The sequence below is a fragment of the Glycine soja genome, chromosome 13 (assembly GCF_004193775.1).
Source record: "Glycine soja cultivar W05 chromosome 13, ASM419377v2, whole genome shotgun sequence".
NCBI classification, from domain to species: Eukaryota; Viridiplantae; Streptophyta; class Magnoliopsida; order Fabales; family Fabaceae; genus Glycine; species Glycine soja.
Genome location: NC_041014.1, coordinates 13,831,838 through 13,846,304, shown reverse-complemented (window position 1 = coordinate 13,846,304; position 14,467 = coordinate 13,831,838). Strand labels below are relative to the sequence as shown.

The following is a 14,467-nucleotide window of genomic DNA, read 5'->3' as shown; positions in this document are numbered from 1 at the left end:
TGAGACACCAACGTGAGAACCTGCAAGGCTGTAACTTTGTTTGCACATAGAGATGGAGGCATAGGATGGGCTGGCGCCTCCCAACACTAAAAAGTGAGGGAAAAATTAAAATCAAGAGGTGTCATCTTAGTTGGTGCCTCCTCTTTGTGCTAAAAACAACTCTTACAGCTATTGTTTTTTTACTCTAGTTCAGTACTACTATTTTTTTTACCCCAAAATTATATCTATAAATTGATTTTTAATATTTTTTTTAAAATATTAATAATTAAAAATATTATATTATAATATAAAGTATAATTTATATATTCAAAGTATTTATTTATTATGAATTTTAATTCTAATGTAATTTATTCTTCAAAAAAATTATAATGAAATTTATATATTAAAAAATATATTTATTATGAATATTAATTATATAAAAATAAATATTTATGTTGTGTAATGTAATGCTAAAATACTAATTGTTAAAAATGTTAATAATATTTTCATGTATATAATTATCCATAATTCGTGATAGTGTAAAAAAAAAAAACCTTTATACTATGATTACTAGTCTTTTTATCTTTGCAATCCAGAGTTTTTTATGCTTAGTGTAAATTATAATAGTTAATTAAATTAAAAATTCTATTTAATAGACATAAATAATATGATAAAAAATAAAAGGAAAATATCTTCTAAGAAAAATATACAGAAACAAATAATTTATACAACTCATAAGAATGTTCAATAAGTTTTAACATAAAAAATAAAAAATATATGCGTGAATAAAACAGACAAGTTATATTGAAGAAAACATGTAGACAATAATGAATTATATTAATTATAATAATAATTATAAACATAAATTATAAAATATATTGCTTTTAAGTCTAGTAAAAAAAAAGTAACAGAGATAATGAGTATAACAAATATGTAAAAATTGTTAATATTTAGGCTAAATATAAATGTTGGTCCTTCACTTTTTTTATTATTAGTTTAACCCTTCATCTTTTTTATTTTTTTTATTTTAGTCATTTATATATTTAAAATGGTTCATTTTTGTCTTACTAACAATGTAAATTTAATGATCTTAATAATTTTTTTATGAGGAATGACCTTAATAATTTAAAGATATTCGGGGGGCTAAAAATCTCCGCAATTTTTTGTAAGATATTCCCATGATGTAACTAACACATAGTGACAATTTCTAAGGTCACTATAATATTTAAAATTTTTAAAAATACAACCACGAAGAAGAAGGAGAAGGAAGCACAAATTAGAATAACTAATTAAGTGCATGCATGCAATGCATTTTAAACCTACTATACCATTTTGATTTCAAACTCGATCACTATCACTACCGCCACTCAATAGGTTCTTGTCACATTGTCATTGTTACTATCATAATTGCTTGAATTAAAAGAATTAAAATTTAAATCAAAGTCTAAGAAAAAGCCCCTACTGTGAGGCACAATCTACGTCGTCGATTTCCAAATGGTATTGCCAATATTGTTGATGGCTTGGTGAACAAACTTGAGAAACTCATGCATCAAGCGACATCAAGAGGTCTTTGATGACACATGAGGAGATTTCGCATATCATTGTAGGCTCTTTCCTCAGGCTGCAGCCGAATTCCTTGAGATCATGGCAATAGTTCTCATGGACAGACTCAAATTTGGAGGTAAGGGTTTGGATGAGAGCATCGAAAAAAGCTGAAAAAAAGTTAAATTTTATAGTGGTGGTTATAAACAACTACTATGTGTTAATTACAATGTGGATACATTTTAAAATCGTACTCTTTAATGTGGCTCCTCATAGAGCTTGTAAGCCTTGAATCTTCATCATCAATGGAGTCTTTTGCTTCTTGAATATCAATGGAAGTGAAATGGAGAAGCCACTTCAAGGAGAAGATGAGTCAAGAACAAGTTCACCACCATAGGAAGCCATGGATAAGAACTTGAAGGTAGGAGAAGATGAGTGAACAGAGAGGGAGAGGGAAATGAAATTTTGAGAGATAGAAAAGGGAGAATGAGGTATGAACTTTGAAGCCTAATTTCTCAAATGATCAAAGTTGCAAAATGCACAGACAAGGTATCTATTTTCAAGTGTCACACAAAATTGGAAGGAAATTTGAATTTCTATTCATATTTCACTTGGATTTGAATTTGAATTTGTGGAGCAAATTTGGAGTCAAAATTTCACTAATTATGATTAGTGAATTTCAACTATGGTTCAACCCATTAATCCAAAATCAAATCCAAGATTCTCCACTAAGTGTGCTTAGGTGTCATGAGACATGTAAAATATGAAGGACATACACAAAGTGTGACTGTATGATGTGACAATGCGGTGTAGCAAACAAATGCTCACCTCCCCCTTAGGCTGATCCAAAATTTAATTGGATTGGACTTCTTCCAATTCAATTAAATTTCTCTCCCAACACACATCAAATAGTGCACTTAATGCATGTGAAATTACAAAACTACCTTTAATACAAAAAGTAGTCTAGGTGCCTTAAAATACAAGGGCTAAAAAATCATACATTACTAGGGTACCCTCCCTACACTATGGAGCCCTAAATATAAGGCTCAAAAATAATGAAATCCTAATCTAATATGTACAAAGATAAGTGAGCTCATACTTAGCCCATGAGCCCAAAATCTACTCTAAGGCTCATAAGAATCCTAGAGTTTTTTTCATGCATCCTTGGCCTAATCTTCCTGGAGTCTCCTAACCATGACTTAGGTGATGGGTCCCCTCCTTGAGAGGATGACATCACTCTTGAGGCAATTTTGAACTTCCAATATCTTAAAATCATTAATGACATTAAATCTACTTTGACAGAATGACAAAAAATGAATTATTTTTATAAAATAAAGAATTAAAATATATTTTTTAAAAAGATATATAAAGGATTAAATTAAATAAAAAATAAAATAAAGGACCAAAAATGATATTTAATCTAATATTTATAAGTCATAAAACTTAAGAAAGAAAAACACAATTGATTAAACATATTAGTTAAAATATTAAGCTCAATTATTGAGTTGAGTCGAGCTTAATTTAGTTCAATATTCATTTTCAACTCTAACCATCCTTATTATCACTATTGTCGTTGTTGTCACTACCACCCCAGCGATGATGGTGGTGCTTCTGACAACTACAATTGTTGGAAGTGGGAACAATGGTGGAGGCGGTAGTGGTAGTCTTAGTGGCAATGGTAGAGGTAATGGTGGTAGTCGTAGTGATCATGATGATTGCAACATTGGTGGTCTGGCTCCCTTGTGTGCATATGTGTAACTCTTAATCCAAGTGAATTTTAAGAAAATATTATTCAATTAAAAATTATTGAATAATGTAATTGTTGGTCAAATTATAACAGTATAATTTGATCATCCTCTGTGTATAAAATGATATCTTTGTACCCGTCATCTCACTATGGTCTGCCTCAAGAATCCAAGCTCCAACAACAATCTATTTAAATCTTTCCATAAAGCCTTTCCTTATACATTTCAATAAGTTAACTTAATGTTTATGAAACATTTTCACCATTTTGAAAAGCCATCAAAGTTTAAAAACTTGGAAAGATATTCCACTAAGTGAAACTCCCAGTTACCTATTGAATTAGAATTTTGGCCCCGAATGAAATTATTCTTCTCCAAGTAGTTATTTTTCAATCTTTCAAAAGTCACAATTATCTCATTAATATTCTTTTGTAAACAAATTTATAACGTTTTATTATTATTATTATTATTATTATTATTATTTGATATGAATAATTTTTCACTTTTTATAATAAATAAATTGTACTTGCAATCATAAAATTTATTTGTTTAATTATTATTTTAGTCTTTTAATTTATTTTTTAGTTTAATTTCGTCTAATTAATTTTAGAAGATTCTATTTAGTTTCTTAATTTATTTATTAAATTCAATTTGATTTCTTTATTTTTGAATGGTTCAATCAAATTTTTTATTTTTTAAATTGGATTCCATTTAGTTCATTTTTATCCCACCACCTTTGAACATTTCAAAAGATGAAACTGGATTTGGTTTTAAATCTCATCAAATTGAATTAATTTTAAGGAATAAAAGACTTAATTAATTAAAATTTCTAAAATTAAAATGACCAAATTAAATTTAATAATTAAATTAAGGGATCAAATTAAATTTTAAAAAAATAAAAAGAATTGAACCTAAGAAATAAATTAAGGAATTAAAAAGGTAATTAAATTAAATTTATATGTTAGATTTTATCATACAAGGACTGCTTATCACCAGAAATTAATATCTGACCACAAACTCTGGTCACACCTATCACAATTGGTTTTTTTTTTCTTCTCTAGTTTATAAAAAGATCCAAAGAAGAAAGATGACAGGTTAACATCGACATCACATGACACCACTAAACCAAAATTGAAAACTAAGTCGAAGAAATAAATTAAACTGCGTCCTCTCTCTCTCTCACTATTCCTTTTCTTCTCCACGGTTACTTTCGGTGATGATGGAGGACCCGACAACGTTGTTGAACAGCGAATATTCGAGGCTGTTCGGCGAAGACACGGACTTGTACAACCGCATTGTGTTGGGCGCCCTATTGCCGCACTCTGTGTGGGGCCCACTCCCGCGCTTCCTCCAGACGTGGCTTCGCAATTACCTCGGCGGCGTTCTCCTCTACCTCCTCTCTGGGCTCTTGTGGTGCTTCTACATTTATTATTGGAAGCGCAACGTTCATGTCCCCAAAGGTTTTACGCTTTTCCTCCCCTCTTTTTGGTGCGTGCCTGCGCGTGTTATCATCATGTTTTGTTTTTCTATTGCCACGGTTGAGTCTTGCAGAAGAGACTAGTCTTTTGATACTTTTTTTTTTTTTTTTGTAAGGCGACGATTTAAGGTTTGAATCTCGGTTGAAAGAGGTACTTATTATATTTTGTGTCTGCAGTGTCTCGAACATGATTGTATTCAAAAGAGGATATCTGTGGGGAAACTGAAATTTTTTGTTATGTTTCTCTGTCTGTTTTTTGTTAAAGATTGCATATTTTGGCTTTGATGTGAAATGGGTTTTGATTAGTTTGTTAATCTGGTTCCTTCTTGCTTTGGTTTTAATCCTCTATTTTTTTAGATATAATTATTTTTTGGGCTTTTGGTGTTTTTGGATTTTGTTCCTGTTTTGGGGTTTAAGATTATGGGGTGGTGGATTCGAAAGTTCAATTGGATTTGGGGTCTTCCAGTGTGTGATTTTCAGTGGTTGACTTTTTTATTGATTTTTTTCTTCTAATAATGTTAAAACTTGGGCTGTTACTTTCCCTTTTGAAATCACCACTTATCTTTATGCATTACTAGAGAGGGCTTTTATTGAACTCTGCTATGATCTTTCCAATTTCAGCCTGAACGTTAAGGTCTTTGTGACTGTAATTGCAGTTCACATCAGCCACTATGTCCACAAATTTTCACGATATTAAGGATTCCAATGAAACTGAAACCATACAACAATTTAAAACCTTCGCTTTTTAAGTGTGCAAATGGAAGTTTTACAAGAGGGATCATACTGCTGGTGGATTGTTTTATAGTATACTCTATTGTTTAGTCAATCAGAAGATTGATGTTCATTGTTTCATACACATATAAATTGACTAGAGCATCATTTAGATAGCTTCTATGCATTTTTTGTTTAACTTTTATTCCTGGGATGAAGGACAATTTGAAGTAGTACTCTGCTTCACCTCTCGTAGTTTGATGGCTTGTTAAAACATGATAGAACTCATTATTCTTAACTATAGCATGCCAACTGGCATAATAGTTATATCTTACCTCTTGCTTTTTTTCAGGGAGTAGCATGAAATAATGTTTATTGCTACAGTTTCTGAAGCCTGAGACTAGTTGCGTATATCCATCTTTGGACTGGCTCTATAAAGTTTGAGTTATCATAGGCCAAACTCAATTAAGTAGAACAATTGTATTTTATGAATTTCATTTCCCAACCTAATGGCCTTTTTCAAGTATACCTGTATTTAATTTTTGTTTGTAATTGCCTTTTTAGTTCTTTATTTCTTTGTGTAAGGTGCATATAGGACTTTTTGTAATTTTCATTTCTTGATATAATTAAATCTACCATTGCAGATGCTATTCCCTCTCAAAGAGCCATGCTCTTGCAAATATCTGTTGCTATGAAAGCCATGCCGTGGTACTCTTTACTTCCAACTGTTTCGGAGTACCTGGTAGAAACTGGCTGGACAAAGTGCTATCCTAGATTATATAATGTTGGTTGGCTTGCATACCTTGTGTATTTAGCAATTTATCTAATTATTGTAGAGTTTGGTATTTATTGGATGCACAGAGAGCTGCACGACATAAAACCGCTTTACAAATATCTTCATGCTACCCATCACATCTACAATAAACAGAATACTCTCTCCCCTTTTGCTGGTAAGTATGTTAAACATTCAACATTTCAATGCTGCTGTCATAGTTATGTCAAGCTAAAACTCTATTTATCCATGTAGTAATTCTTTTAACCTTTTATAATGCCTGATACGAAGATAGTTCATAGTTTCTTAAAATATGTTTGTCTATTGTTGAGTTATTTCATAATTTATGCATATGCTGCCGTAGATGTTACTGGTTTTAAGGCTTAGAGCTTGGTAAGAATTTCACAGTATGTGCTTTTGACTGATTGTTTTCCTGGTGAACCTCCAAGTTTATCACTCATAATACTCCTTTATCATTTGGAATGTAATTTTGACGATATGATGCATTGGTAACTTCTACATGAGCTCAAAATCACTCTAGCTCTGAAATAAAAGCTGTGCTTCTTAGCTTTATGTGATGAGAAACATAGATATATTTTCCAGAGGAGTTAGTGGGCAGGCAGTGAACCTGTCAGAGAAGATGAGGGGGAAGGCTTGGAACCCTTCCAAAATTGAGGCTAGATTTGTGATTTTGTTTTACCTAATGGCTTACTTAGCTGAAATATGCAGAAATAAATCAATTTACTAGTCACATTCCAAAATGCAATTGAAAATCTATATGTATATAGTCATTTAGAATCTTTAGTATAGCATCTTCTCTTTTGTCTTTTACAAAGAAGTTAGACAATTCTTTGCCCTTTTCTATTTATTCTGGCCAATACAATTGCAGGTTGAAATTGTACATCTAAGAAAATACATTTTCATATGCATATCACCAATTTAGCATATCTGCTCCATCTTCTCTAGGAAACTCATGAAACCTCATAAAAGGAATAGCGTGCCTATGAGGAAAGGGAATACCAGTGAGGATAAAAGGGAAATAGAAATAGAAATACATTCTGAAAGTAAGGAGACTGACGAGAAATGTTGAGAGAATCATTAAAGATTTTTGTTGGGGACATAAAGTTATGGACAAAAACCAATCATATAGATAAGAACTGAATATATGTACACAGAGACAAAAATATGTACTCCTGTAGGAATCAAGTAGTTTTGTACCTCAATCAATAACGTTCTTATTAACATCACATTTTATGTGACTTCTTGTTTTGTCAACCAATGGATATACTTCCCAAAATTGGGGTGAGGGTTCAAGGTATTATCCTTTGGCCATAATCAAAATTCCTTGGATTCATTGTTACTTTCACAACATGCTATGCCACTTTTCATATTTTAGCCATCATACACCAAGTGTTTTCTAGTAGTACTGTCTTTTCCTGGAAACTTGACCTTGTCTGTTTCTAGTTCCCAATATTTTTTTTTTATATTTTAAATGCAAGCTGACAAAGTAAACTTTGCGAACATTCCAAGCAGTTGGAAGTTGGTATATTATTTTCCTTTCATTTTAGTGGTTGATAACCAATGTGTGTGCTTTATTAAGTACCGATGCTTACAACACTTGCAAAGGACATGCTATTCTAGTAACAATACTTTATGTGAGTTATTTTTTGTCCCCTTACTAATGAATGTGTCTCATTTTGTTTGCTCAAAGCACCATTTCCATTTCAGTACCAACTGTATCGGAACGCTATTCTCTTTATATATGTTAGTCTGTTAGTTTCATTTTGTGTTGTTCTGGCTTACCATGGTTTTGAAAAGTGCCATCATTTTGATTTTCTCTACCATTGATTTCTTTTTCATCATCACTTTGATCTTAAACATTTGCTGAGCAAAAAAAAAAAACTTTGATCTTAAACATGACCACTTTTGTCCGTAACATTCCCACCAGATGAAGGGTGTACTGACTTTTTCCTTATGTATCTCAGGTTTGGCATTTCACCCTCTTGATGGGATACTTCAGGCATTACCGCATAGCCTTTGTTTGTTTTTTATGCCAATCCATTTTACTACACATTTGGCCCTCATATTCATTGAGGGCGTTTGGACTGCAAATATTCATGATTGCATTCATGGAAAATTGTGGCCTGTTATGGGTGCTGGTTACCACACCATTCATCACACTACATATCGGCACAACTACGGCCACTACACCATATGGATGGATTGGATGTTTGGAACTCTTCGCGACCCCGAGGAGGATGGGGGCAAGGCGATGTGATGAAATGCAGACTTGCTCTGGCAGTCATTGGTTATCATGTTTGGATTGTTGAAATGTCGTTCCTTGCATGTATAGCATAAATGCGTGAGCTATATTTTTCTGATGTCCATCACAAGGTGATGTTCTATATTAGAGAGACAAGGTTTAAGTGGAGCTTCCCTGTCTCAAATCCCATTGTTAGTGTATGTGGTTGAGGTTATTTTCTTTCTCAAATTACGTGGTAGAGATTGAGATAGTAATGCAGTTTTCTCTAGATGTGACAATAGATGGTCTCCCTATTAATGCTTTGTTTTGTTTCCCTTCTATGTTTATAGAATAAACCACACTCTCTAAGGGTGTGTTTGGTTGTAAAGAGAAAAAAGATGGGAATGGAAGAGAATAGGTGAGAAGAGAAAAGAAGAGCAATAGAGTGGCAATTAAAGTTATTTGGTTGAAGTGAAATAGAATAGATATATTTAAATTAAAGTGAGTTGGCACGAAAAAAATAAAAGCAAAGAAATTACTAATTTATGAAAATACTATTCTACCCTTGCAGCTGAAAGCCTGAAACAACACCCATGACTAGGAGGACATAACCGGAAAAAAGGCAATAGTGCTTATTTCTTTGCAAATCCGGTCACTTCTGAAAAAAATTTATGCAGTGGGATCCACGATTTTTTCAAAAAAAAAAAAAGATTCCTTTATCTTTCATTGTACCAAACCAAAGCACATCCCTATCTTTCCTCCTCTCCTTTCTCTCCTTGGTACCCAATGAAAGCTAAAAGGTGTTAAATTAGAGTGCCCATCCTCCTAATTTTAAAGATACGTTGTGTATACAATTATTTTAGTCCTTGAAATTAGAAGGCCATGATGGGTTAGTCTTTGAATCGAGAAAAATTAAAAGAAGTCTTCGAAAGTGTAAATTTACAATCACATTGGTCTTTTTTTTAAAATATGATTTAAATGATAATATTAAAGTATATTTAGTGATCAAAATGACAATAAGTAGAAATTGGAAATTTATCTGATATTTCAAGAATTTGATGTTTTTTTTTTAGTTTCAGATATTAATGTGATAGTCTTCCGATTTCAAGGACTAAAGTGGGTGTTTACTCAAATACATTCATTTCTCCTAAAAGATGAATGTGCTGCACATTAATTTATTTTTTATATAAACAATTCTTTTATGCTTGTGCTATTTTCAATAAAAATTAGAATTTTACTTGATACTATACGTAATAAAAATTTGCACATAGATTAATAGTAGGAAACATTTTTTGGTAGGAAAAAGTTTAGGTTAGTGAAAAACATGCCTCTTTGCAAGGTCAAGAAAGACCACAAACTTCAGCGATAATTTATAATAGAATTTACAAATAGGTTATCAATGGAATTTTTTTTTGAGAATTGGACTTTAGTCACAACAAGTACGAATGACATATTCAACTAGACGTGTTAACTTTTTTTTTTTAGCACAGGTAAAATATTTAAATAAATGATTAAACATATAATTTAGTTCCTATAAATGTCTCATATTCTCACTTTAAATCTTGTGAGTAAAAATTGATTTAATCAATTCTTATAAGGTTGTTATCTCTGATAGGTAAGATTTAAGTTACGAAACTTATGTGTAGTTTCAAAGAACTTGTCTCGATAAAAACAAAAAAATGCATTGAAGAGTAATCAAAGTGTAAACTAAAATTTGAGAAGTTGAATGTGTCATCGAAGGAATTTATTTCGATCGAAAATGACGATTTTGATGACTTCATTGAGGTACACAGGATTGAAAAGCGCACAGTAGGATCTTTTTGAAAATCAAAATATCAATTGATGTGGTTACAAAAAAGTCATGTGAAGACGTCAAATTATAGTTAGAAATATTGTTGTACATGTGTGGAAATAAGACTTCTGAGTGTCAATTTTTGGTAGATTGAATTGTATCACTTAACTCTTTAAACACTGCTTCACATCGAAATTGGCTAAGTCATCATGTATGTATTTATTCTCACCTTTCATGTCTCTTTACTTTATTACATATTTCTAAACCCTTTACTTTTATAATCATCGTTTCTTTTAGAAGTGTTTACTTTTTCAATCTCTATTTCTGATTACTATAGAAATTACTATTGAAGTATAATAACTATCAAAATTAACCTTTTAACCGAAAATACTATTATAAAATTTACTTACAAATACTATAATAAAAAAATGGATATCTTTATCGAAATTACTATTATTATATGCATTAAGTATTAGATAATTCTCTGATAAATTAAAATTTATGAACTTACTTGTTTGATTAAAAAGAACTTACAATTAAAAATAAATTATGTCTCTTCTTTAAACATTTATTTATTAATAGAATCATTTAATGAAAATTATTCAGTTTATTATGAATGTATTGGTATCACCTCATAAGCTATTAATCTGTTACATCATATATCCTTTGGTGGTAACTTAGAAATCAAGATTGACATCCTTGGATTGGAACTTCTTCCTCCAGGTCTTCAAAACTTGTCATTGGATCTCAGCTATTCTTCATTTAGCTAGACTCTCATTTGCTATAAATGGGAGGATGGCAAGCTACATTGCAAAAGAAGGGTTTGACAGGGTGATCCTCTCTCACCCCTTCTCTTTTGCCTAGCTGAGGAGGTTCTCAGTTGTGCTATTAGTTCTCTCATGGATAGAGGTTTGATAATTCCTATGAGTGACAAGAAGGGATTGATAGTCCCTAGTCATGTGTTTCTTGCGGATGATATCATGTTGTTTTGTCGGGGACAAAAGAGGTGACTTCAAAATTTTATGGCCTTGATTATAACTTATGGGGGAGTATCTGGTCAACAAATAAATATGAAAAAAAATGAAAGTCTTTCATGATGGAATCCCTTGGGCTAGAGTTCACAACATCAATCAAATTCTGGGCTTTAATGGAGGTACCTTACCTTTTTGCTATCTAGGAGTGCCAATTTTTAAAGGAAAACCTAAGAGATCTCAACTTTAGCCTATTGCAGAAAAAATCCTAGCAAAACTCATTGCTTGGAAGGGATTGACTCTTTCTTATATGGGACGAGTCTAGTTGGTTAAGTCAACTATAGAGTGTATGATGCTGCATAGTTGCTTTATATATGCTTAGCCTTGTTCATTGTTAAAATTTCTAGATTCCTACATACAAAATTTCATCTGGAATGGTGATATTCTTAAAATCAAGATGGTTATTGTTGCCTGGAAACATGTTCGCACTCCAATCAAGTCAGGAGAACTGGGACTTAGGTCCTTTAAGACTTTGAATAGGGCAAATTTGATGAGAACTCATTTTCACCATGGTTAGAGAGCTGTTTATGCTCAATCCTTGGTTTGGCCTGGTATTAGAGATGTTCTACATGACGTACATGAAAATATAACTTGGGAGATTTGTGATGGAAAGATCCTTTCTATTTTGGAGGATTCTCCTTGGCTGAATCCCAATAGATGAAGTTTTGAGGAAAAATGGCCTTGTCATGGTCTCAGTTTGCTCTCACTATGGTAATGCTTTTGAAATTGCAGAGCATCTTTTCCTTAATTGTCCCTTTGTGCTTGATATACGACAGTGGTTAAGTAGTGTGTTACACTTTGGTTTGGATCTTGCCTCTCCCTTGAACCTTTTAAATATCTGTAAACAAAGCTTCAATACATAAGTACTTGATGTCATCGTCTCATCCATCCTTAATGTGATTTGGTTCATATGGAAAAGCAGAAACTAGATCAGATTTGAGAATGTTGTTGTCTCTTCAAATTTTATTTGTCAGGGTGTTACTTCAGCAGTTGCACTTTCAAGTAACTTTTCCAAGGATGTATGCAATCCTCGATGACTAAATTCAACATCCTTAAGTTTTTTCTTGTGAAAATTTATCCGTCCAAAGCTCCTGCTATGAAATTTGTGATGTGGGAACCTCCTGCTGATGGATGGATTAAGATCAACACAAATGGAGCAGCTCCAGGATCTCCAGGAATTGCAGCTTGTGTTGTCCTGTTTAGAAACCCCCTTGGTGACTTTCTTGGTGGTTTTGCTCATCATATGGGAATTTCTTTTGCTTTATAGGCTGAGTTGTTTGCAATAATTAAGGTAATTGATTATGCCCATGATCTTGGATGGCACTCCATTTGGCTAGAGAGTGACTTTGAGCTGACAATCATGGCCATTCATAAACCCAAGTTGGTACCTTGTACATCAAATTTTAAATAAATTGAATATTTGTTATTATATAATTTTTTTATAACATTTTATATTATGCATTAAATTACATTTGTTTGATAAAGTACTAAATATTTTTAGTATTTTATAAAAGAAAATGTGTAAACTTGATCCATTAAATACAATTTTAAAAAAAAATCCATTAAATACAAACTTTTAATTAACAGTTTGATTAAAAACTTTTTGTTTAAATGATTACATGCACATTAAAAATAAAGGTAGTGAATATAGAAAACATAACTGTACATAACTCGATTACTATTTTATAAAGAAATAAATACTTTTATGTAAAGAAAATATCGAGAAACACAATTACATTAAGTTAGAAAATAATAAATACTTTCAATGTTTGTTAACAAATAGACTTTTCTAAACAATAAGTCTAAAATGGACGGAGCACCTTTTTTTCTGAACTTTTTTTTTCATAAATGGATGAAACACTTTGGAATTAATAAAGGGCCGGTTTGAAAAGAACTTCTAAATTTATTTACTATTTTAGGGATAAAATCAAAAGGTGCTTTTGAAAACATTTGAATAAGTTTATTATTTTATTAAAAAAAGGGTTTTCTATAGAAACACAAACTGTTTGAATGGACCTACTTTCTTTCAATATATATTTTTATAAAAATTATTTAAAAAAACTGAGCTAAAATATAACTTATATATATCTATTTTTAGTGTTTCATCCAAACAAGTTCAAATTCCAACTAGGAAAAAAGTTACAAAATTCAGTGCTTTTTTCTTTTACATGTAAAAAAGATACTTCAAAAAGTATTATAAAATAATAGGATATGAAGCTCGACATTTTAATTTGATGCTGACAAACAAAGATAAGCATGACACCTAGGCTTGAGCCTATTACTTTTGTCCATGCATAACAGTTATGATCGTTGGTATCTTCGGATATTCTAATCATGGAGTTGGTGAGAAATGGACTTGCTATCTCGATTTCAAACCAAAATAATCTTAAAACAACCATGAAAGGAAAGGATAATCCACAAAATAGTTGGAGTTTTGAATTACAACAAAATAAAAAAAATATTCATGAATTTATATATATATATATATATATATATATATATATATATATATATATATATGGATTCACTTACTCTAAGAGTAAAATTAGATCTTAGAAGAATGAATGGTGATGATGAGAAATAATTTTAAAAAAAGTTATTTTTGAAGTAAGTGAATTCCATTTCCCTCTTGTATGAGAAGGGATTAAGTTATTCTAAGGGTAACTTAAAATTTCATGGTTAAGATTAACTACTCATCAAAATAATTCGATTTCAAAAAAATGAATAATGATGATGAGAAATAACTCAGAAAAAAATTACTCTTGGAGTAAATTAATCCCTCCTCATAAATATAGAGAGTTCAAATCCCTCACATGTAATTCATGGTGGACCACTATTCTTCACCAACAAATTCATCTAGTCTCATTTCTCTTATCTTACACCTTTCCCACCAGATTCATGCTCCCTTCTCGAAGTTGCTCACCAAAGGCAACTTTTGACGATGATGCTTCTTTTTTTTTTTTCTCTTCCCCAAATCTGGTTGTGTTGTCAAGAGTAACAACCAAGAATGCCAATTTTATCAAGAGTAACAAGCAGCACAACCAAAGCAAAAGTGACCCAATGTTTCTAATAGAAGGTAGATGAGGGATCCGATGGAAGCAAGAGCGCGACACTTAGCTGACCACTTTGCAGCCTTGAACTTTCTCCCATTTCCTTCCTGGATGGAGGTCAAGACTCAA

At 31.6% G+C, this 14,467-nt stretch overlaps 1 protein-coding gene across 2 annotated transcripts; it reads left to right on the top strand.

Annotated features, from left to right (window-relative positions):
- The first annotated feature begins 4,354 nt into the window (after positions 1-4,354).
- Positions 4,355-8,806, top strand: LOC114382413 (delta(7)-sterol-C5(6)-desaturase-like). 2 transcript variants are annotated; one of them, XM_028341807.1, is made up of 4 exons: positions 4,601-4,723; positions 4,857-4,891; positions 6,096-6,401; positions 8,209-8,806. In XM_028341807.1, the coding sequence occupies exons 3-4, from the start codon at positions 6,119-6,121 to the stop codon at positions 8,499-8,501; spliced, it is 576 nt and encodes a 191-aa protein (XP_028197608.1). In that variant the 5' UTR covers positions 4,601-4,723; positions 4,857-4,891; positions 6,096-6,118; the 3' UTR covers positions 8,502-8,806. The 2 variants fall into 2 exon arrangements, with proteins under 2 accessions (XP_028197607.1, XP_028197608.1); XM_028341806.1 differs by lacking the exon at positions 4,857-4,891 and having other exon boundaries at positions 4,355-4,723.
- The last annotated feature ends 5,661 nt before the right edge of the window (positions 8,807-14,467 follow it).

Bases quoted from the DNA above. Each gene is read 5' to 3' on its own strand.
- LOC114382413 (XM_028341806.1), top strand. From the start codon at position 4,480: ATGATGGAGGACCCGACAACGTTGTTGAACAGCGAATATTCGAGGCTG. The intron at 4,724-6,095 runs GTTTTACGCTTT...CTACCATTGCAG, and splicing joins CAACGTTCATGTCCCCAAAG to ATGCTATTCCCTCTCAAAGA. The intron at 6,402-8,208 runs GTAAGTATGTTA...TATGTATCTCAG, and splicing joins TACTCTCTCCCCTTTTGCTG to GTTTGGCATTTCACCCTCTT.